Raw genomic sequence first — 25,290 nt, forward strand, 5'->3', positions numbered from 1 at the left:
AGATACCATGATGTGGAAGCTCACCTTTGGACTATCCTGGAACTTGCTTTTACTTTCCTGCCTTTGGCCTTTGCTCTGATATTTCAGTATTTAGACTATGTGAATTTCATTGTCTTGTCTAAATCAGCTCATTAGTCAGGGCCTAATTCAAATCCCAACAGTTTAGCATTTTCCCCAAGTGTTTTATTCAGGGAAAAATAGCTATAAAAGTAATTTTAAGGATCAATTCCATTTTATGATAACTTACATGTCATCCTAGAGGCTTAAAATATGCCTATTATTACTCTAAATTTCATTCTTCCCGTACTAGACTGCGTTAACATTAGCTGCGAATGGCTATAGCTGGAAGATTATGTGATTTTACCAGTTATTATAAACACTCGCAACAGATGTAGGCAGGAAAATTTTAAAAATGAATTTTATTAATTGCTGTATTGCTGTATATTATGTTAAAACCAAATTACAAATGTCTCTACTTCCATAACATTGTCCTACAGTATCCCACCTAGAGTGACCTGCTTTTCACGATTACATCCCTATTTTAAGCAGTGTCCTTTCAGCCCAAATCAGTAGCCAGGACAGTTGAAAGTTAGTACCAAATCTTTGATGATATTTGAAATTCTTCCTTTATATAAAAAGGTAAAATGCACAAGCACTTTTTTTCCCACTTGCTCCTCTTTCCCAAGCTTGGAAACACTCAGGCGGTTGGGCAGGGGTCTGCACTGCAGGCTGCTGATCAGAATTACCTCCGGGGGCCTGAATCCGCCCCACACCCCTGAGGGTGGTACAGCCCTCGCCCCCCCCCCCCGCCCCCAGGCCTCCCCTCCAGGATTCCTGAGCTGGGAGAGGAGGCGGATGGGACCACAGCCCCGTTGGGCTGAGGTCCACCTTCCTCCCAGGTGAGCTTCTCTGTCCTATCGGAGCTCTGTTCGTCCCAGCCCAGGTGTCGGGACTTGTAATTGTCCCACAGCCCCAAGGGCGGGCCGGAAAGAAAGGCTTTTCTATACTTCGCTGGTAGAAGGTTGGGTTTGGAGTTCAGACAGGTTCCGAGGCGCTTTCTGGCTGCCCGGGGTTTTGCGTGTGACACGACTTCGGACTTGTTGCAACTCGTCCCCACACCCGCCCTCTCTCAGCCTTGTACCCAGTCGCGGGAAGGCGCGGTCCCAGCCGGAATAAGCTTCCCTCCGCCGACCTGACGCTCGGCAGGTAACTCCCCCTGCCGTCCCTGGCCTCGCCGCTTCCTGGGAGGCAAACCTTCGCGGCGGGCGCGGTGCGGCGGGCGCGGCTGCGCGCGGCTCGGGCCGTCCTGCTGGTGAGTTGGGCTCGGCTCCCCTCCCGGGCGGGCCTCGGCGGGCGCGGGGCGCGGGGTGCTACGGGGTCGGGCAGGGGAGAGGGGCGGGAAAGGGGCCTCCCCCGGTGGGCGCGCGCGGGACCGGACATTCACCAGGGTGCAGAGTTCGGTTTTCTCTGTCTTTTCCACTTTTCCTTCATCATCGCGTAGGTGCGAGTGAGTGAGCTGGTAAGTTTGAGAAATCTAGGGCGGCGTGGGTTTGGGTTGCCCGAGGACAGGCGCCGCCCACCGTGGTCGTTGGATCTGTTTCCTCTTTCCTCCGGGGGTCCCCTGGAAAGAGCCTTGTGGGAGGAGGTAGAGGGAGGGGCCCCAGGAAAAGATGGGGAACCTGGGCTGCAAAGGGGCTTGGGTGCTATTTAGATCTTGAGTGCGAAGCAGAACTTGGAAAGGAAGACAAAGCTTTTTGACACAAATCTCTTATTTGTATGGGACCCCTATTCTGTCTGCAGACTGGTAGAGACCCATGTTTTTCAAACTCGGGTGGGCTGCGGCTGGGTTTATGAACTGAGTTAGTTCTCTAGGTGATTCTGGTGAATACCCAAATTTGAGAACCACTCATGTAGGTTGTGGTGACCTGAAGAGGAGAGTAGGACTAGAGGAAAGGTTCCTGGAGACCTTAGGCCTATTCTGTGTTATGTTGGGTGACTTATTACCTGCGTAAGGTAGGTGAGGAGGCAGGGAATGTGAGTGTGTTAGTTGCTGGAATCATGGGTATGCAAAGACAGTACAGGGAAAAGATGGAGTTTACAGGAAGGTAGGATAGCACGTTGGCTATGATTGGACCTAGAAGTGGAGGCGAGAACTAAGGTGGCTAGAAAACTAAGAAAAAGGCATGCCGGTGCAAACAGGCAAGGTTAGATTATAATGCCCAACAGCTCACTTCCAAATTCTCCCTTGCTAACCATCTTGCCAGCTTACTGGCAGGCACCTCCCCTCTTTCCCTTTCTCATCCCAACAAGTGCCAGAGCCCGAAGGCTTTCATGACTGAGGCTGAATCAGTGCTGAGGAGCAATGGGAAAGGGGACAGTGATGAAAGAGACTTAGAAGAGAAAGCTGTTTTTTTTTTTTCTTTTTCAAAATAACTAAAGAATGAGAATGATGTAAAGCAGGATGAGACCAAGGGTGGAGGTGGAGGTCTTTGTTTTGTTTGTTTCTCCTGTCTTCCCACAGTTCCCAGAATGGTAGAAGTCCCCACAACTTCCAGTTGCAAATTCCACGCCCTTGCCCTTGCTTGGAGCTAGAGCACACGTGGTGTACACGCCTTTTAAGGCTGCTGGTTGCACCTTGCAGAGCCTGCCTGAGGGGCTGGGTGGATCCTGCCTTTAAAGCTGGCAGGCTCTAGACCGCAGATGCTCAGAATTTATTGTGGGAAGCACCACCAATTGAATAGTTGCTGAAAGGGATCTCATAGATGGAGACAAACCACGCCTCTGGTGCTGACTGAGTGATGTCTTTTGAGATTATGCTATTGAGTTTATGACTTTAACTATAACTGGCTAAACTCTTTTGGGATAGATTAATTAATTTTATTATTCTTTCTATTATATCTCCTCCTGCTACCACATCCCCTTACAGTTTACAGTGGAGGTTCATTCGTTGAGTGTTTTCTTGACCATGACTTACCCAGGAGTAACTCACCTGTTTCCCAATTATGTTATACAATACAGAGTTTCCAAGATGTAACAATGTTGTACTTTTAAGTCTATTGAATATTGTGGTAAGAATGTGATCCTAGTAAAGCAGGCCTCTTCTAAAACATAAATTTGGTTGGAGGAGACATTTTGAAAAGGTCTCAGCTTAATTTAACTAATTATTTGTGAAATTACAAGTTGTCCTTGTTTAGCTAGTTAGGTAAGTTGCATGTCTGTCCTTTTGTAACTTGTAAAATGTGAGTGTCCCAGGGATGTTTCACAATTCAGAAAGTCTGTTAAACACAAAGTCATTGTAAATTTTGAAATGTACCTTTGTTTATTTGATAATCTGGAAGTGGGATGTATTTTAGAACTTTGTTGGTAAATTTATCATTTGGAAATCAGAGTACACCCCCTATCCCCTGCCCTGGCAAAAGAGTTCTAAAAGATGGTTATTCACATCCCAGCTTTAAGGATACCATGGATAAAATTTTGTACAGAGAGCACTTAAGCTCCATCAAGAATCAAAGCCACCAACATTTCTCCGAGAAAATGTGTTAGATCCTTCAGGAGAAGGTTCCGTCTTACTGAAGTGGACCGGTGGGTGTGGGTACTGTCTTGAAATATCCCAGCCTACAAGAATTGGCAGGGTTCCCAGGGAGATGGGCACTGCCAGTTGTCGGTAGGCTGAGTGCTGTGGGCTACAGAGACAGGAGTGGGGGATGGCGGGGAGGAAGGGTGGGCCCCAGCGGAAAGGATATGTGTGGAGGTAGAGTGGGAGCAAGTTGGTTCCAGATTGAGGAGGAGGGCGTATGAAGGAGTCAGGGGGCTAACATAAACAGAAGGTGGGGGTGGGGGAGGCAAAGGATGTTTTCAGTGACTGTGATACTGTAAAGAAGATGAGCCTGGGTAGAGAGATGAACCAAATATAAGAGATATTCAGTGGTCAGGTCTGTGTTGGGAGGTGCTTGAATCACGTGATCATGAATGATAGAAGGAAACTTTTCCTCTGGGGACACCTAATTACTACCCAGTTTGTATTTTGTTTTATTTTTGTACTGTCCTTAGAAGTGGGGCCAGGTGTCCCCTAAAGGCACATAACATTTATCTTTTGAGATGTGTGTCAAGTAATTTGTAGACTATCCATCCCTGGGGAAGGTAAAGTAGTAATGTTTAGCTTGTCTTGAATATTGACATAGGATCAGGTGTAATCTCCTTGTTACTGGCAGGGGCTTATTTTTAAAAGTTTATACAAAAGTTATGCAGTCATAATGACATCTAATGACTATAACTTTGTGCTCTTTTACATTATCCATTCATTAAATACATATTTATTGACCATTATGTGCCAAGCATTGTTTTCCTCTTTGAGTGTAGGAAAGTCATAAGTGCCTGGATTTCAGGAAGCTCACAGTTTAGGAGCCTAATAATAATTATAAAATACACACAGAAATGAATGGGTCAAGCCCATTGATTTAGTATTTCCTTCATATTCTCTGAAGGTTCCAGCAGATATTACATTCATTGATCATTTCCGTTAGTCCTGCTTTTGGATAAAGTACTTAATTTTTATCAGCCTCTCAGGTTTTTCACTAGCATTGTCAAAGCTTTGGACTGTGTGATCACTCCTGTATCCCACCCTGCTCTGAAATTCTGTGATCATTTCTTATTGAGAGTATCATAGAATAATGTTAACTATGGTCTCCCCAGAGAATCACTGGAAAGTTCATTATTTCTACTCCCATTGTCAAATTTTCATTTCGAAGGATTTTAATTCTCTATTTAAAACAGAGGTTTCTTCTCTGGTTGTATAAACATTACACCCTTGGGGAAGAAAAGGCAATTTTCAAAGCAGTAAAGAGTGGCATCTTCCACCTCAGTGTCTGTAATAGAATCATTCAACAGGGGATATTTGTCTGGGCTGTCATTTATATACATGCATAAGCAATGATGGCTTTAATTCTTAACAGCATGATACTTCAGATACTGACTCATTCAGCAGCTGTTTCCTGATTTTTTAAAAGAATTTCATTTTCTTCAAATATAACTTCTGAATTATTTGTTAGAGAAAGGTACAGTATAGCTAAGTTGTTTTGGGAGTAACTTTTGATGGTGTTCCCCCATGATTCTTTTCTCAGTCTCAACCCTCCCTTTCCTTTTTCATCCTTATTGTCCCTTTCATTTTTCTTGTTCTATCTTATCCTTTTTAGCCCCCTTTTCACCATTTTTGTTCTTCTCTTCCCTCTTTTCCTTTTTCATGTCTTCTCCTTTTCTTTTTCTACCCTATCTCTCATCTTCCTTTTTCCTTCTTTCCCATTCCCCACTTCTATTTGTCTGTTTCTCCATCTGTTCACCTATCTATTTATTTATAGTTCTTTATTTCTAACTGTCATCTCTCTCAGCACACTTCTCTACTTTGGTACATTATATGTTTCTAAAAATTTATAAAAGTCAAATTATATGAAAGTCAAATAATAAACATATATTACAAGGGGAATTTTATTCCCTAATAGCTAAAACATATTATAAATAAAATTGACAATTACACTTTGAATGTTAAATACAATATCAACAATACGTTTGTAGCAGTTTGTACATTAAAAATGGTTCTGTTTCTTCACAATGGAACATGTATACAGTGATCATCTGATTAAAACTAAAGACTTGCTCCATTTGACATGTCCAATGATTTTCATCTTTGCTTCAATTATATTCAGTGGATGAGATCAATATCTTATCACTAACATCAGGACTTTCGTTTGTCCATTTTTTCAAAAATGTTTTAAGTCGCAATAAAATATTCAAATAAATGTGCAAATACGATAGTGAAGAATAATGCTGTTATTGAAACTACATATTGACATGCTGACATCCCTACTACACAGAAAGTTGAAATATTTGGTAATTGAACAAAGACCAGAATTCTCAAAGGAAGTGTATTTTGAGTGTCCATGTCTAAAAAGTTCAGGCTATACAAAGTTAAAAGAAGGAGACCATTTGTATCTATAATTGAACTTTTCTGTTTAAAAAAAAAAAAACGCAGGAAAATAATACTGAAGAAAATTAAAATTATAGCATATTTCTATAATTTCTATATCTGTTAATGTCAGGCAAAAAAATAGTACATATACCTTGAAAGTAATATATGGAAATTGCTTTATTGCAACAGCCCTTGTTTGTGTGGTATTAGGTCAATTCATGTACACTAATATTTAAATTCTCTAAGAAATCAGTCACATTTCATTCATACTTAAAATCATGACTCAGAGCCCTGTTATTAACATAGGCTTTTCAAACGATTTGAAATTCCATATTTTGTTTATATAGTAGATTTACTCCTATTAAGCATGTTAAATCTTGTAGGTAGAAGAGTTAGAATAAGACATTTCAAAGGAAAAGAGAGTTAAAATCTTCCCAAGTCATTGGATCCAAATTGTAATTTTCCAGAAAGTTGGGGCAGGCCCAAAATAGGATTCCCCAGAAAGTTAGAGCAGAGTCCTTGAGCATCCTAAGTAGATGTGTGGATGTATTAAACATAGAAAAAATGACTTGGTAAAATCATTAATTATTTGTGTTATAGAAATTAATCATTATCTTTGATTTTAATATAACCACCTAGCAAAGCCATTCTCCCCCAGATAATTCAGTTTGTTTTGCATACATTTTTATGAATAATTTTCTTGATTTGTGTAAAGGATAGTTAAAACTGAAGCAGAGAGAAGATTGATTTAGATAGCATTAGCAATGGTGACACCATGGAAAGAGTGCAAAGGTCTTTTCACTGAAGAATGCATAATGTTGTAGGAATTGCTAAATGCTAGGCACATCTCTTTTGGGAAAGCTCAATTGAGAGACTAAGGGAGAAGTCTTGCCTTTGAAATCAGTTAGAACTTTGAGCTTCAAAGGAATGGAAAAAGCAAGATTTACACACCTGCACACACATACACACACTTAGGTGAATTGTGCAGAGCAGAAAGTAACCAGTGATAGTCACAGTAGCACTATGTGTGGCTATGCTGTCCCCTTCTCCCTCACATTTGTCCTTCAGGACAAATGAAAGTGAAACAAAGGAGCTGCCAGGTGTATTTTCTGTTTCAAGTGTGGTTTAAGCAACTGTGACTGGAGTTCCATAAACATCAGCCTTGTTTTAGCTCTGCAGTTTCCCAGGTTAACCAATCAGAGGAATTGAGCACAATTGTAAAGAGAGAGAGCAGGGAACCCATGTTACTAGTCATATATAATCCTCAGGCCTAGAAATCTACGTATATAAATCCATCAGTACTTTACACATTTAAAAGATGTGTTTCTTTCTTTATCCTTATTTATTACCTTCCGTGTTTGCAAGTGTTCTATAAACAAATGAGAGGAGCCGATGAAGAAAGCTATTTTAAAAAGAACCGAAAGATTTGAACTAGAATGGGCTAGTTTTCCAATCAGATTTTGTTGGGAGTTATAGGTGAAAATAAAAAGAAAAGCACTTTATTTCATTTGTGATATAGCTATCTAGGCAGGTTAGATTAGCAGATAATACTAAGGGAAATGACTAATAAAGAATTGGTAGACATTGGGATTATTTTAGATACTTTGATTATTTATATGGCTCTCTACCCAAGTTAAAACTAAAATCTTTTCAGGCTAGATAAATTATTAACATTTAATAATTTTTGGTATTCTAACTAAATAAATTTGTGTCCACTTACACAATTTCCATAAAATTATTCATTTTTAATCCTCTACTTTTTAACAGTCTGAATTGCTTTTCAGCTACTAAATACAAGGGTATTTCAAAAAGTTTATGGAAAGATTAGTATTAGCTTTTGCTTCTATTTTTCTATGAACGTTTTGAAGTACCCTCACATGTATAACACTTTAACTTTTGATAGCTGTTGCCCACACAGCCAAACAAAATACATTTTCTTAAGACATTTTATTTGCGTATCTTCACTTTTTCGTAGATGAGGCTCAATACTCTTGTGAAATGTATGTGGGAAGTCATTTTTAAGAGTTCATATTAGAGCAATATTTATTATATTTTCCTACAGCATTTCCTCTGAAATTGACAATGTGTACGAAGAGTGACTTTTTATTGTCTTAAATAGACTCAAAATGTGGGACAAGAGTGCACATGACCCATATTTAACATTTCACTCCATGGGATTCTTGTTACCTGCAGTGTTTTGTGTAAATACATCTTTGTCACAAATTATGCTAAGGTTCTGAAACTGAGGTTGAAAGATCCTGGACCATGCATCCTGTGGTCTTCAGGGAATTGTGGATTAGTGTTATGAAGTGGGGAGGAAGGGCCAGGCAAACAAGTAGGTAGATAGATCCCTAGTTATTTCTCCTTTATAATTACACAGTGAGGGCAGAGCTGAATTCATTTGTAATGTAAGAGAATAGGCCTTATCCAAGGCAGCGGTGATACTCAAAATCTGGAATAACCAATTAGACAGGGCACTGATAAATTCGAATACACCAACTCGGTGACCTTTAAGGAGCTTTCATTCTAGTGAAGGGGATACAGGCAATAGCAAATAAACAAATAAGTGCCTTAATTAGTTCACATAATAAGTGCTATAAATTAAAATGAGTTGATTGGATTAAGCAAGGCAGGGAGGGTTTGTTCTCTTTATAATAGGTCGTCTGGAAGAGCCCTCTAAGGAGGTGACATATGGGTAAGATAGGAATGAAAAAAAAGCATTTCAGGCAGATGGAACAACTAGTGCAAAGATCCTAATGTGGGAATTAACTTGGGAGTTTAAATGTAAAGAAAAAAATCTGTTAAATATCCAGGGAAAGTGTCTACAAACCAAATGGATGTGTGCTTGGGGAAGCAGTCATGTCTGGATATTTGTGAGTCCTCTGTGGATCTGAGATTGGAGGAGATTATCCTGGGGACAGTCATGAGACAGAATACTGAAGAGAGAGAGATAGGTAGGGCTTCCAAGTCCAACCCCTGACAACTGGAAAGTAAACAGCTTTGATGATATTTGCAGCATTCAGGATATCTGAACAATGATTTTCAGATACCATTGGCACTAACAATAGTTGCTATTAAAAATATATATATTTCCCCCATCTATCTAGCATTTTGAAGAAAAAGAAGTCATCATCCTGTTACAAGTTTTGCCTTCCTTTAGAGTAGAGAGATATACATTCTCCTTGAAACCTGAGTATGGGTGCCTATCTGGAGAATTTACTGGATAAACTTAAGCCTTACACTACATTTTATCAAGTTGTAAAATGTAGACTTTTCAACTTCCCAAAGCCTGATCTGGAATATGTAGTTTACTCCAATTTCACCTTAATGCTATACAAACATCCATAATAATAATTAATTTAAACACCCAATTAATTCTTTCTTCCTGTTGAAATAAGATTATATAATAATGAAACATAACAGAAACACAGGAAAAATATCATGCTTTAGAGCTAATTTGTATCACTATTTGTGCTGAAAAACACAAAACTTAGAACTTTACTTCATTAACTTCATTTTGATTAATTTAAATGCACGGAAACTGTTCGTGGAATGACTTTAACATAATTAAACAACGAAAAATACAAACTTGTCCAAAAGACACTTGATATCATCTCTAGTCTTCTGACAAAGTTCTCATTTGAAATTAATATTTGTTTTTGATATAGATCTATCCATTTACCTAATTACTTTTACAGTACTCAGTGCATTTCTAATTATTCTTTTAGGAGCCCTTTACAAATGGGCAATATGTATTTTATATAACAAAAAAAACTAACCTCCATTTAACATAAACAAGTATGCACTAAAATCTTTAAGAAGTTCTGCATGCGTATTATAATTTTTAAAAATTTGTTTCATCATTTTCTGGCCTATCATACTTTCATCAACTCTCATTCTGTTACCTTGAGTTATTAAGGTAGTATATTATTAGCTTATTATTTAACAATTCTATACCAAGATTAAGAATTGTGATAAACAGACACAATTAACACCTCCCAGAGTTAGAAATGATACTGTGTGTCACTGAGCCACTTACAAAGTTCTAATTAAGCACATCTAGTTATTTTAATTATTTTCCTTTTTGGTCCTGTATCCATATAGCTTTAGTTTCTGGATATTCTGTGCTTGTTCATGTGTTGCTCTGTAAGAATTATTAAACTACTTTATATGCAGGATTTCGAATCACCAATTGTAATCAACTTAGAGCATGAATAAGAAAAGAGGTGGCTAAAGTCAAAGATAATCATTGAGATACTTCTGCTTTAAAATTACTTAATTGTAAAATAATACATTTTCATTGATAAACATTTGTTAAATACAGAAAAGTAAAAAGAGGCTTCAAAAAAAATTGCCCACAGAACCACTATGCAAGGAAAACCACCATCATTGTGTGTGTGTGTGTGTTCTTTTGGTTTTGGGTGAATTTTCTACAATTGTAATTTTATTCTTATATAGTTTTGTAGCCTGCTTCTTATCCACATAGCATCATAACAAGCATTTCTGCATGCTATTAAAACCACTAGAGACAGCATTTGACATTTTCGTTTTGTTTTACATTTGAACATGGTCTGTATAAAACTGTTCAGTTAACTTAAAAAGAGATGGAGCTGGAGCTTTCGTGTTGGTGAATACATTGACCTGTTGGGAGGGCGATATGCACAGAGAGGGCATAGAAGCTCCTCATTCCTCCTGCCCTTCCATATCTGGCCCTATGCATCTCTTTCATTTGGCTGTTCCTTTCTAACAAACCAGTAAACAAATCATCAAGCTGATTCTAAAATCTATTTGGAAATGAAAAGGGCATAGAATATCCCAAGAAATCTTGAAAGAGAAGAACAAAGTGGTGATCTCACACTATGTGACTTCAAGACTAATTGTTAAGCTACATTTATCAAGATTGTGTGGTACTAGCATATAGATCAACAAAGAGATGTATGGAACAGGAGAAAGAACCCAGAAATAGACCCTCAATTGTATAGTCATGTAGTTTTCAGCAAAGACATGAAAGCAATGTAATGGGTAATAGAATGTCTTTTCAATAAAGAGTCCTGAAACAACTGGAAATGTATATGGAAAAAAACAAACTCAACTCCTGACTCACACCATGTAGAAAAATTATTTTGAGATGAATCATAAACCTAAAGTGTAAATGCTTTAACTATAAGGCTGTGTACAGAAAATATTCCATCAAAATGTAAAATTCTTTTCTGCACATGTTCACTGCATGTTCTGTACATGTTCACTGCATGAACTCCCTGAGCATTGACCCATTGTTTCTCTTGTCCTTGACATTCTCTAGGAGTTTAGGAGGGTATCCTGGTGGTTGTGCCATTGGGAAAATTTTTCTTAAGATAAGAGTTTAATATTTCTTTCTTAAAACTGCATCAAAATCACCTACTGCAGAAGAAGTCTTGTCAAAATATCCATTACTCAGAAAATGAGGTCCACGGTGATCTCTTGGGTTCTTTCTGGCTTTAAATGTTCTGTGAGTTTATAAATAAAATGATGGAAGTGACAAATTCCAGGTAAAATGTTTAAGGTCCAGAAGCAACTCACCCCAAATTTAGTCTGAGGCTGTAGGAGAGGCTATAGGTCTATTCTGATTATATATGAGAAGGGTAAAAAAGGGAGAAGGTGTAGCCCAGTGTCTGAACAGCATCAGAATTTAGTTGGGATGGTCCAGTGCACTCTCTGCAAACAGTGAGGGAACTAGCCCTGCCAAGGAAGCTGGGATTGTCAGGAGAACACTAAGTGGCAGTTAACCAAAGTGAGTTCTTATCCAAGATGTGTCACTGTGTGACTTTGAGTCTGTGACTCGTGCTGGGCATCAGCTTCCTCCTCTGTAAAACTAGGGCCTTAGATTGATTAGTAAGTGTTTTTTCTTCATTTTTATTTGTTAATGCAAAAAAAAAAAAAAAAAAGGAGAATTTTGAAGGCTGACTCAGGAGGAAATGGTAAGAGATAAGGGGGCAGTTTGTTGTTACACTAGTGTAGACCACCTCCTCATATGCAAGCAACTTTGTGAACATCACAGATCTTTCTTGCAGGCAAAACAAATATCATAGAATTGTGAAGCAGAGTGCCCCAGGAACCCACCTGGTAATCTTATAGGATGCTGTACAAAAATATGTCCTCTTGATTACTTAGGAAAAGAAGGTGCTTGGTAAGAGAAAAATAGAGGGTACCCATTCTGTTTTTACACAGCTTTATTATTAAATAGTACTCCATCCTAGATTACTACCTAACAAGTTATGCTAGCACTTTTTAGGGCAGATATAGAGTTGAGGGCTTTCATTTCATTTAGTTCCTGTAGAAATCCGTGAGGTCAGTATGACTATTTTACCCATTTTTTTCAGGTGAAAAACATGAGGCTTTGAGCCCTTGAATAATGTGACTGAGGTCTTACAACTAGTAAGTGGCAGAGCAGAAATCAAAACCTGGACCATCTTACCCACTATGTCACTGAGCCAACCTGTGATCTGTCATTTGGTCCTTAAAATAATTCTTCCCCACTTTATATAATTAAAGACTACTCTGACTTGTCTCTTTTAGTATTCCCTTTGGACTAAACATTCTGATTTTTCAACTATTCTTCATGACATAACAGGCTCCAAACCCTGTCTAATCTTGTACTTGTGTAGTTAATTTTTGATGTAAATCCAAACCTCTAAATTTATTGATTTGAGTTTAATATGCATGTTGAATTATTATTTCACTGCTTTCACATCATTTCTTTTTTTTTATTAGTTATGAATATTTATGAGATACAAAGCTGATTGTCACCCCTTGTGCCAAGATGTGAAGGCTAGATCCATATTGGTAACATGCCCATTACCACAAATTGCAATTGTGCCTTGTGTCCCCCACCCAATTAACTACAACCTCCCTCCCTCTCCCCGTTCCCTCCCACTCCACTTTGTATCACAAGGAATGTTCTCTCCCTCTGCAAGTCCAACGCACCACTGTGGTCTTTCTTTCCTTCCTTCTTTCTCTTTTAGCTCCCACTTATGAGTGAGTATATGTGGTATTTATCCCTTTGTGCTTTGCACTCAACATAAGTTTCTCGAAGCTCATCTATGTTGTTGCAAGTGGGCAAAGGAGCTGAGTAGACATTTTTCAAAGGAAGACATACAAATGGCCCACAGGTACATGAAAAAATGCTCAACATCACTAGTCATTAGGGAAATGCAAATTTCACATCATTTTGAATGTTTTTTAGACATCTACCATATAAGCCCTTGTTCAATTCTGCAGATTATGTCAATGTGTTTCAGTTTATTCATCCAAATGATTGTCACTTTGGCAAAGCACAAGCTATGACTGCATCAGGATGGCCTTGTCCCATTCATTGGAGCTTCTGGAATGCTAATATCATGATAGAAAGCAATTCAGGAGTAGTTTAGGTGCTGGTAAAAGAGTAATTTAAAATTTCACTTTTAAACCATGCTTAGAGTAATACTCTAGAATTTAGTCATTTGGTATAAATTCTCTCAGTAAACTTTATTGTTTTTTTCATGAACTTCTCTATAATAATTATTAAATGCTTCCAAATCGCAGTGAATGATTATGTCTTAATGTTATTAACGTATATTGGGAGCCTTTTCCCCCGATATCTGAAATTCCTATAGTTTAGATTGGAGATGGCAAATATATTGAATAACAGCCAATACAAGCAAGCCTGGGATTACATTGGTGTGAAAATGCTATTGCTACCCCCACCCTCCAATTAAAAGAATTTGAGGAAATTAAGAAATGATTAGGTATTGAGCAAATAGGATTTCCATTTGGGATTCATAAAATGAATTAGAGGTATTTAGGTTTGTCCTTTCCATGAGTTTGATAATATGGATGATTTTACTGGTGATCTACATTGGGAGATGTCTGCACCCAGAACCCTGTGACTGACTGTGCTCTGTGTGCATGGATTCCTTGCCTACTGTGGATGAATATAATCTGTGCTATTGGGCCATATGCCATGTAAGTATTATTATGAAGTCATCTTAGAATCTTTTAATGAGTTTCTATGCCAAAATTTGATGTTGCAATTGACAGCTTGAGTATTATAGTGAATTTTTAATTTAATAGTAGCTTTTTTAGTGTAATTGTCATCTTCAATTTCTGTTAGTCAAATTTGAAGACAAACATAATCTTGGCAGCTAAAATTTTGAAGAGATACGTATGACTTTTAACTGTTGTGGGCCACAGATTATGATTTTATAAGACAGAGATGTTCTGAAACAATTCTGTAAAAAACATTTTCTCAATTTCTACAGGTAAACATTTTGACTTACCACATAGAGCCAATTACCCCCCCCCCCGAAAAAAAAAAAAGACCGATTCAAGGATTTTCTCAATATTTGGAAAATTGCAAAATGTTTCTTAATGAAATTTTCTTAACATTGAAGTTCTTTTAGAGAACATTAATCATAATATCATATAAACTTGAAAAAAAACACTTGAAATAATTTCTAAATGGTAATTTTGAATTTTTTTTCTTTATTTTATATTTTGTAAGGTTTAAAAATAAGGACAATTTTTATATGCATTTGTATTAGCATCCTAGTGCTGCTGTAACAAAGTACAACAAAATTTGGCTTTAAACAACAAAATTTGTCTTCTCAAAGTTCTGGAAGCTAGGTGTCTGAAATCAAGGTGTCAGCAGGGCCCTGCTCTCTTTGAAGTGCTCTAGGAGAGAATCTGTTCCATGCCTTTCTGTCATCTCAGGTATTGCTGGAATCCTTGGCATTCTATTCTCTTTGTCTGTAGTTACTTGGAGTTCTCCCTGTGTGTCTGTCTCCGTGTCTTCTCTCCTTAGACAGACACTAGTTTCTATATGACCTTATCTTAGCTTGGTTACATCTGCAAAGACCCTATTTCCAAATAAGGTGACATTCACTGGTACTGAAGGTTAGGACTTCAACATATCTTGTTGAGGGATACAATTCAACCCATAACAGCATTCAGCAATTGAAAGAAACAGCCTAAGTCAGAGGTTGGAAAAGAGACTGCCAGTGATATTAGCACCTGTGATCCTCTTTTATGTTTTATTCCCAAAGGCCTGACTTTGGGTCAACTGCATGCACACTAAGTAATTACAGCCTCAGACTATCTGTAATTTTAAAAAAATTGTAATTTCTCTTTGGAGCATTTTTCCACTAACCTATTATTTCAGAAGTCTTTTCAATGAATCTTCTCAGATTAGAAACAGTAAAGAAACTAAGTCTAGGTTTCGTTGGATTTTTTTTATACTGCAGGTGATGAAATAGTTTCAAATTGCATGGCATTGCTAATGGCATGACAGAAAACATTACATATTTTTAATCTCAAAAACTCTTTGTGATTAAGCTTATTTGTATCTTTATAGTAATGGTACTGTAACAGATTGTGAAAATGTAAGAGTCTTATCATCATCATCATCATCATCATCATCATCATCATCATCATCATAAATGTTAAAAGCTAATTATTTGAGGTGTATTACCTTTTATTCCTTAGAATGACCCAATGAGGTAGTTCTTTCCACATATCCTTATTTATGTGCCTAAACTGTGGCTTGAAGACATAGGTAACTTTTCCAAGAGCTTTGTGATAATTGGAAAAGCAGGGTTTGAACCTGGCAGTTTGACCTACAAATGAGTTCTCATCCTCTGTGCTATATATTGTTTTTGCTTTTTTCTATCCAGGGCTCATGAAATTGCTCATCAGTATGATTTTTTATTAAAATTTTTATTTCGAGGTAATGTAGATTCACATACAGTTGAGAAATAATATGGAAAGATTCCTTGTAGCCTTTACCTAGTTTCACCAAGTGGTATCATCTTATAAAACTGTAATACTGTATACAACCAGTCTATTGACATTGATACTGTCAAGATACAGAATATTTCCATTACCACAAAAATCCCTCTCACCCTTTTATAGCCTCATCTCCCCCCACCCCACAATTGTATTCCTTTCTTTTCCCCTGACAACCACTAATCTGATCTCCATTTCTATAATTTTGTCATTTCAAGAATGGCTCATCAAATCACGTGGAATCATGTAGCACATAGCCTTTGGAGACTGGCATTTTTTCATTCATCATAATTCTCTGGATATTCATCTAGGTTGCTGCATGTATTAATAGTTCATTCATTTTATTGCTGAGTAGTATTCCATAGTATGGGTGTACTATAGTTTAATATTCACCTATTGAAGGATGTTTGGGTTGTTTCCATTTGGGGGCTCTTACAAATAAAGCTGCTGTGAACATTCATATACAAATTTTTGTATAAAGATATGTTTCCATTTTTCTTGGACCAATCCAAGGGAGCAATTGCTGTATCATGTTAGTTGTGTGTTTAGTTTTTTAAATGAAACTGCCAAACTGTTTTCCAGAGCAGTCCATGAATTGAAATCCATTTTTTAATGCCTTATTTTATATCTGTTGTATTTACAGAATTTCCATTTGGAATTTCCATTTACCACAGATGACCTTAAAGATTCAATGTTAGGTTCAATTAGTAATGTTTTTGAGGAATGGATTTGTAAGGCTATTTTTTTTTTCTGCCATGAGTCACTTAGCTAGTAAATAAGCTTAGTGATCTGCTCAGCTTTTACATCATAGTGAGATTTTATTTTTCTCTACTTATTAACTCTACTGTGTATGTTAAAAGAATATATTTCCTAGGAGTTTTTAATAGTTATTAATAAAATAATGCCTATTTTTATATGTTATAATGCACACCAAATTAATTTTGTTCTCAAAACCTTCCAAATGTTCAATGATTAAAACTCTTGAGAGTGCTATATTGTTTGTAACTAACAAGGAGTCTTTAAAAAGTTCATGGAAAGTTTCGTATTACCATTTAATTCAATTTTTCCACAAACTTTTAATAGTATCCTTGTATGGGTGCTATTTTATTGCAATACCCATTTATACAAGTGCCATTACTTTGTTGCTCTCTGTTAAAATTTGTAGATGTCTTATACATAACTTCATTCCTCCTGGCTGTTGTATTTTTCCTGTAATATGTTTTTCAGCATGGTATCTGGCATTGCCATTTGATTAGTCCTATAGTGTTTCACGTTTTTCTCATTTCCAATTGTTTTCTTTTCTTCATAATTAACTTTTCATCTATGTCTTCATGGTTTTATTTTTGATCTCTATGATTTCTCAGTTTGCTCATAGTTCAAGAATGATTTTTTTTTACACTTGCAAAATATTTATTTGACTAGATAAAGCTCAGAAATGAATAATGTTTTTAAAGCGCTTTCTATGCATTTCACCTTCCAAATAGGTAATAGGTGTTGAACATCACATGTTATCAGCATTCAAAAGTTAAACTTTAAAAAGTACGTAAAAAAATAAATAAATAAATAAGTGCTCGGAAAACTTGGATTTTTTTTTTTTTTTTTTTTTTTTTTTTTTTGGTGAACAACCGGTAGTTACTTACTGCTTTTAATAATTATAAATAATAGATGTGATTGTTCATGTAATCACTATATGTTTTTCCCTTCATGGGCTGTAATTATCATTGAAAACCACACCTCACTAAACCTTAGGAAACTATACTTTAAGCATATGGATTGATTCTGTCAAGTGAATATAGATCTTTTTCTTTCTTAAAAATGAGCATGTGTGAAAGAGAACTTTAACGAACAGTGAAAAGGTTATTCATTAGTAGTGTGTTATCAAGCATATGAAATGAGCAATTTGATGAAGATTTCTCAATCTTGGTACTATTGACATTTTGGGCCAGATAATTCCTTATTGTGGGTGGCTGTTCTGTGCACTGTAAGATATTTTGCAGCATGTCTGGTCTCTCTACAACCACCCTCCCACCCTCACCCCCCAGCTACACACACACACACAGGTGGTTACATTTAAAAAAATGTCTCCAGATAGTCTCCACTGGGGGACAAATCTCAACTGTTGAGAACTACTGAACTTGAATAAAATATGATTGGGAAAAAGATGGCACCTTCTACAATGATTGAGAAATGTATGAAAGTTTCAGCATGTATCCTTGGTACACATCAATAGATTAGGTTAATTTTATTTAGATAATACAAGAAACAAATTTTATTCCTTTACACCATAGCTTTCACACTAGCAGACAAGCTAGGTGTTCCTTTTTGCCTTGGAGGAGAGCATATTTCTTCAAAGCTTCACTGTAATATCACTTAGAGCAGGAATCTGTCTTCCCTAGAACTCAAATGCTGTATCACCAAGCCTAGGATCTAGTGACCATTCTAGGTGTCTCGGCTTGGATCAAGTTATAACTCAAGCTAAGGTCTCTCTAGGAAACAGAAAGAACATGTTCTGTTTTTATTCTTAAATCAGATTTAATCTTTCAGGTTTCCAAACTGTTAGACTTTCTCTAAAAATTCTGAGCCCACGGATGGGCTCCATTAAAATGATAAAGTGAGGCATTCTTTGTCTTGTCTGGTCCTCACTTCTGTCTCAGCACATGTTGGGTCTTTTTTGATCCTTGCTCCCCAGCAAAACTTATGGCTCTATTGTCTCTTCTTTAATGACTTCTCTGTATGATTAGCTATTGACTCTTGTTACATATTTTGAGCTAAGCAGTTAGTTAATACTTGGTAATAACTTCCTGGGTTCCCCTTCCAAATCGAACTTGAATTTTGGTAGGCTTGAGACTGAAAAGTCTGAGTTAAGTGGAAAATTTAAAATTAGGGCAGGGACACTGACAAAGATGTTATTGGTCAAATCAGCTTTTTAAGTGCTTGCAGTACACCATAGAGTTGTACTTTGAATCCACACTATGGAGATTATGACTTCAAAAGGCTGGAAGGTCCCTCATCTGATTAAGTCCAGTGTAGAGTCTCACAGAAGGAAGGATTGAGTAAATGATTGAATGAATTCTATTTTGTGGGCATTATGAAGGATGGAGCATAAGCTTGGTTGGGCAGATTTTAATTCCTAAGAGAAATTCCTGTATTATCTTTGATGTCTTAAATTTCTCCATTGCCTATATGCTGTCAAGTCACCAAATCTCAGGGGTTCTTTCTTTGAGCTTTCTCTTGGATATTCTTGTCACTTCCTTATTAAGTGTTTGCGTGCTGAAGACTTTCCTAGCTCCTGTCTGTCCTTCATTTCCCTGCTACTGCAAGACTAATTGTTTTAAACACAAGTTTTTCTGAATCACAGAAATCTCCTGTGTCCTTCCATACCTGGCTTCATCTTGTCTATTCAACTTTATATCCTACTCCTCGTAAAAGGAACCTGTTTTCCAGCATACCAAGTTTATTTTTTGTTTGTTTTTGATTCCGGAATGAATGTACCAAGCTCATTCTTGTTCTGTGCTTTTGCTTATGTTTTTAATTCTCATGTGGGATGAAAATATTTTTTCTTACCACCTGATCAGAATCTTACAGCCCCAGGTTCAGCTGACGCCCACCTCCTGTACAGGATTATTCATAACTGATTTACTCCACACTGATCTTTACTTGCTTTTGTTCTTAAAGCACTGAATACAGGCATTACTTATTTTTGACCTTAGCCATATGTGGCTTTGTTCAAAGTGATAAATGTTTTGTGTGTACATTTTGCCTCTTCAATATTTAATAAATTCCTGGAAGACACGTGTTTTGTGCTTTTTATATTCATCTAGCATATGACAAATACTCAGTAGAGGCTTGTATTAATGAATGGCCAGGCATCAATTGTATTGTAATTTTAAAACCAAAACCAAGGGGCTGGCCGGTTAGCTCAGGCGGTTAGAGCACAGCCTTATAACCCCAAGGTCACAGGTTCATGTCCCTATACTGGCCAGCCACCTAAATAAATAAAAAAATAAAAACTAAACCCCAAAAGGCTTATAAAAACTGATGCCACCATGTATAGTTCAAGATTAAGAAAGACTTTCTGTATGTCAGAGAAGGAAGGTGTATTGTGTCAGCCGAGAAACAAAGAGTAGAGATAACTTTGGAAAAGGAAAATCAAACAGCAGTCCGTTAAGGAAATCTGTTTAGCTTATTTGTGATAGTTATGTGAATTATGGGGCTATTAATGTCATTTTGGCTATGCAATATATGTCATTTTGAGCTGAGAATGGAAATGAGTAAATGTAAAAATAATAGTTGACATATATCGTAAAACATTTGATTAAAGAATTTTAACTGATTTTGATTTCCTTCTTTTCAAACACCCAGATACCTCTTGCCACTGAATGAATGGACGTTTGAAAGTGCCCCTGTCAAATGCTTGCAAGCATGGAGACCTCATCAATGCTTTCCTCATTGAATGATGAGTGTAAATCTGACAACTACATTGAGCCTCATTACAAGGAATGGTATCGACTAGCCATTGATACTCTGATTGAACAGGGGTTGGAAGCATACCACGAATTTCTTGCCAAGGAACGAGTTTCAGACTTTCTAGCTGAGGAAGAAATTAATTATATTTTGAAAAATGTCCAGGAAATTGCACAAAGTACAGCATATGGTACTGATAATTCTTGCGATGATACATCATCTTCAGGGACTTACTGGCCCATTGAGTCTGATGTGGAAGCTCCAAATCTTGACTTAGGCTGGCCATATGTGATGCCCGGACTCTTAGGCGGTACCCACGTAGACCTCCTCTTTCATCCACCAAGAGCGCACCTACTTACAATAAAGGAAACTATTCGGAAGATGATAAAAGAAGCAAGAAAGGTAAATGACGTTTCTATTTTGAAATGAAAAACATTCGAAACATATAAAAAAGATACAGCAAGTAGTATAACATATATGAATGTTAATAAAAGAATCTCTATATGTAAGAACCATCCCTATTATTTTCAGGAGATATACCCATAGATACATAGGAAGGTTGTATTTTCCATATCTTGCACATATCTGAAGAAAGTGGCATTAGATCCCTGCTAAAGGTAGATATTTTATTTCCTTCTTCCCCTGAAGGCTAAAGTACATGAACTGAGAAAAAGATGATTTGACACTTCCATAAATTTAAAGCACCTAAATTTTTCTTAATCCCTGAAAAGATATATATTGGTGGATCTGGTGAAGTTTTCCTTGTTCTTAACCAGACTGAGTACTAATTCTTTCTCTGGATATGGTTTATGCTATGAAAAAACCTTAGGTTTTCTTATCTATTTCCTGAGTTGTGTGTCAACAGTATAAAATCAACATGATAATGTAAAATTCTAAAGTAAGGTCCGGAAGTACTTAGCATTTTAGGGCCTTGGTGCTCTTTATCACATATTTATATCGACTTATAAATCTCACAAATCTTATTTTAGAGCTCAAATAAAACTGTAGAAATTTTCTTTTAATCAATAGGTGGAAGTTATTGAGAGTTTTTATGTACTCAGTACCATGGTAGGTATTTTGTAGAATACAACAAAATTCCCCAAGCTCAACCTAGAGTTTTAATACGTATGGACAAAAAGTCATGATTTTTAACTATAAAGTATCTATTTCCCAGTTACAGGGATAAAAATTTAAACCTGAAAGGGACCTTAGGATGAAAACATACATGGCATTGCTTTGTTCCATGTCAACTAGACACAGAACTGCTTGAAAAAGTACGCTTTTATGAGGTACAGAAATATAAGACCCTTGAAATCTGCATATGGTGACATGGTAGTTTGCAAGACAGGCCACTAAAAGCCTAGCAATCACATTAGGGAGACACAATGTTCTGAGGCTAATGTCAAATGTAGGCTTTGCAAAAGTAAGGTGACTTTTTTAACCCAAACCTTTTGAACTCAAATAACCTGACTTTTTAGCTGTGTTAAAAAATACTTTAACAGTATTATATTAAAGAAAGTACTAATCTATTGCAATTGTTAAAAATTAGCTATAGAATCAGGCTCATAGCAGATGACTAAACTTTTATTGAATGAATTGAAATTTCAATTAAGTTTTCTGAATTGAATCCTGAGTATTTTTAAAACTGTACTGTCCCATGCTCTGTACATAAATTATACAATTGTATTTCATAAAACAACAGAACAAAATTCAAGATAGAAATAAGTCCTTGTAAAGGCAAGATAAAAAATATTGAGTGCTAACATTTATGAATTTCTGTTAGGGAACACAATATGCTTTTGAACCACAATGTTAATGGAAAATTGGAAAAACGCATCAGTGAAGTTTAAGATTATTATTTTGGTAACTTGGTAATCATATATTCATCAGTCTACACTAGTTTCCTTTGTGACATTGCATTTCTATGATGCAAAATGTAATTCAGGAGATATAAGTTTTGGGGCCAGCACCCATTGGAAATGAACATTAGTCATGACCTTCTGATGTATTTTTCTTTCTAATGTGGCAGCTATGTATTTAATGAGCCTCTAAAAATAATATCCTTTACCTGGTCCTGTCTGCTGGGAATTCCCGCTTGAATTAGCAAGCTGAGGAAATTGAAGTCCATACTATAAAAAAATAATGTAGTGTTCTTCTTTTCTTCCATAAAATCAAAAGGGCGTAAAAAAGGAAAGAGAATTTTACTTTTATTTGATTTGTATATGCATATTAGGCTGAATTCAAGGAAAAATAATTATTTGATGTTGTAAATTGAGTATATTGGAGTTGAATATAAATCATAACAGGTAACAGTTGTGTGTGTTTAAGATATTGAGGAGTGTGCCATTTTTTACCCAGATGTAATAAATATTAACATCAAATTGGCTATATATTCATATGATATATGATTCTTAAGTATTTTAGAGGTTTCCTTATATGTTATTACGTCTATTTGAACATTTTTGAAGGATCAATTACTCCAGAGAAAGAAAGTTATTTGACCACTTTTTAAAAAAATTTAGATTATTTGGCTCATACTGGGCAAGGTCCTGTGAAAATTGTTAAAATTAAAAGAGCAAATATTGTTATGAAATAAAAGCTTGTCAGGACACATTGCTTTTCAATGGTTGTGTGGTTTTCATGACTATTACTTATTCAACAGATAAGTCATGTTCTTATCCTTCAGAATCAATGGATGTCTATTAGTCATCAGGATAAACTTTGTTTTTGAACCTTTTTTAGAGATAAATTCTCTTTATTGGGAATCCAGTGAATTGTCATGGCATTATAGAAGGATGCTCTTTTCTCATAAAGTGTTTGAATAAGGCATATTTTATGGATAGAATGAAGTTTCTTGCCTCCTGATTTCTCAGGATGATTCTTTTGCTAATCAACATTGTAAAATCTATGGAGATATGAGGTTAAATGAGTAGGACAAGGAATCAGTGAAGCAGAACCCAGGAAGTGCTCTCAGAGAGGAATTTAAATCCATTTTCACTGTTCTGTATGCAGTTGAGATAAAGTACTTATGAAAATAAATGCCACATTATGGAAGAATCTTAAATTAATGAAAAGAATCTAAAAGCAATCTGCTTAGAGGTCCAAATATTTGGAGTCTGATCATAAGTATGGAGTCAACCTTCCAGACCCTTGAGGAAGGAATTAAAAATAATTCTACCTCTTATCTGTCTTTACTGGAAATATTATTTGAAATATTTTATTTTTGAATTTCACTAATATTTATGCTTTTGTTTCTAGCTTAAGTTATACAGTCTCTGAATCATTTTGCTTTTATAAGCAGAATGTGATCTTTACACATTTAGTATTTCAAAAATCTATAGATTTTTTTTATTTATTCATTTTATTTTTGCCAATTGTCACTTAAAAATTATTTAGAGGATGTATTTTCCTTTTGCATGTTTGCTTATGTTATTTATTTGAAAATATTTCTTTGGGAAAATCCAATTATAGGTAATATCTTATGCTATAAAGGGACATATTTTAATTTGCTGGCTCTTTTTTTAACGCCATTCTATTTTTCAACATGTGGTTGACATAATTACATTTGGGTCAACTTTATAAAGTCTGATAAAGTCCCTATAAAGTCTGATAGTGTCTAGCAAGACTTTTCCCAGGTAATTATTTGTCTCTCAAGAAATGCTCCCAACATGATATATGCATACATTCCTAATTACTGTGAACTCCTCTTATGAAAACATCCCTTCTAATTACTTAAAAAAGTAATCTTTCATTAAAGTAATTTTTTTCTGGTCACTCAGTAGAACGTATTCATGAAGTTATAACTTCTGATAGTCTTGAATGTGTTAATGTTTAACCAGAATGTTATTTGAATCTCTGTTTCCTAATTCTAGGCTAGCTTCTTTTGTAAGATGTAAATTTTATTCTTGTGAAATATGCAATCAAGAAGACACATAAGCAAAAGTCTAGTGAGAATTAGGGCAAAGTAACATCGCCCAAGTTCAGATCTTGGTTCCTCCCTGAGTCACTATTCCTGGGTGTGTCTGTTATGGCCTTGGGAGTTATTAGTACTACAGACAAATATTAACTACCAGTAGGCCCCACAGATGCAAAGGGGAAGGTGGGCAGATGATGGAGGTTCTTCCTGGGAGTCAGCTAGTATTATAAAAGTAGTACTAGACTAGAGACTTGGTCACTAGGACTCTAGGCTAGCTAGTTGTGGCATTAGTAATTTCACATCCCCAGGTGTATATTCATTTAGTGAAAGATATGAACAAAGGCCTTTTAGTATTTTTTAAATCTAGCATCTCTATCCAAGTCTCTAAAAGTGCTTACCAACTCAAGATATTTTAATATGCTATACTCCTTGTTGAATTAATTAGTCCATAATATAAATGATTTTTATTGTGTCATGGTGTGACACTTCCATCTACATCACTTTGCAACTATGTCCTGCTCAACTAAATGGCATTTGTGTATTTATCAGTGCTTTCATTAGACTAGGTGCTATCTCTCTCCTGATGTTCCCAATTTTATCTCTATTCCAACCCTCATTGTGAATCTTTTCATTCTTCAAATTTGAGCAAAAGTTAGTTCCTTCCAGGAAATATATTTTGCCTAGTCATATTTAATGACATTACTATCCTGTGACATTAAGTTGAACATCTTTTCTCTGAATAAAATGCATTATGTGTTAATATGTATTTGTCTCTGTGTGTGTGTGTATGAGAGAGAGAGAGAGAGAGAGAGAGAGAGAGAGAGAGAGAGAGAGAGAGAGAGAGAATCAGAGAGATCTTGATAAAATTGCACTGACTTCATGCCCTCTATTGCTGTGTCTGTCTGCATGGGAATACTTTTTCTATGCCAGACTCCTTGTGCTATACAGAGACGTAACATGTTCCACATTCTTCTCAGTTCATTCACCCACTTGTTTCCTCTATTACTACTAAGAACCCTGATGATACTAAGTATGTTATTTTTAACACAGTTACTTAAGAGAGTGGAGAGAGGAAAGAAAGTATCAAATAGGAACTTTTTAACCTTACTGCAAAATGGTTTTGTTCTTTCTTAGTTGGTTTTGTTTTTTT

General features: G+C 36.2%; 1 protein-coding gene across 1 annotated transcript in view; it reads left to right on the forward strand.

Moving 5' to 3' along the window:
- Window positions 1-1,247: 1,247 nt before the first annotated feature.
- Window positions 1,248-25,290, forward strand: part of FAM83B (family with sequence similarity 83 member B) — an 81,924-nt gene continuing 57,881 nt past the window's right edge. The window contains exons 1-2 of the mRNA XM_063097891.1: window positions 1,248-1,312; window positions 20,123-20,626. Of these exons, the coding sequence (XP_062953961.1) occupies window positions 20,171-20,626 (456 nt within the window). The 5' untranslated portion in view covers window positions 1,248-1,312; window positions 20,123-20,170. The remainder of the gene's footprint in view (window positions 1,313-20,122; window positions 20,627-25,290) is intronic.

This window comes from Cynocephalus volans, chromosome 5 (genome assembly GCF_027409185.1).
Source record: "Cynocephalus volans isolate mCynVol1 chromosome 5, mCynVol1.pri, whole genome shotgun sequence".
Taxonomy (NCBI): Eukaryota; Metazoa; Chordata; class Mammalia; order Dermoptera; family Cynocephalidae; genus Cynocephalus; species Cynocephalus volans.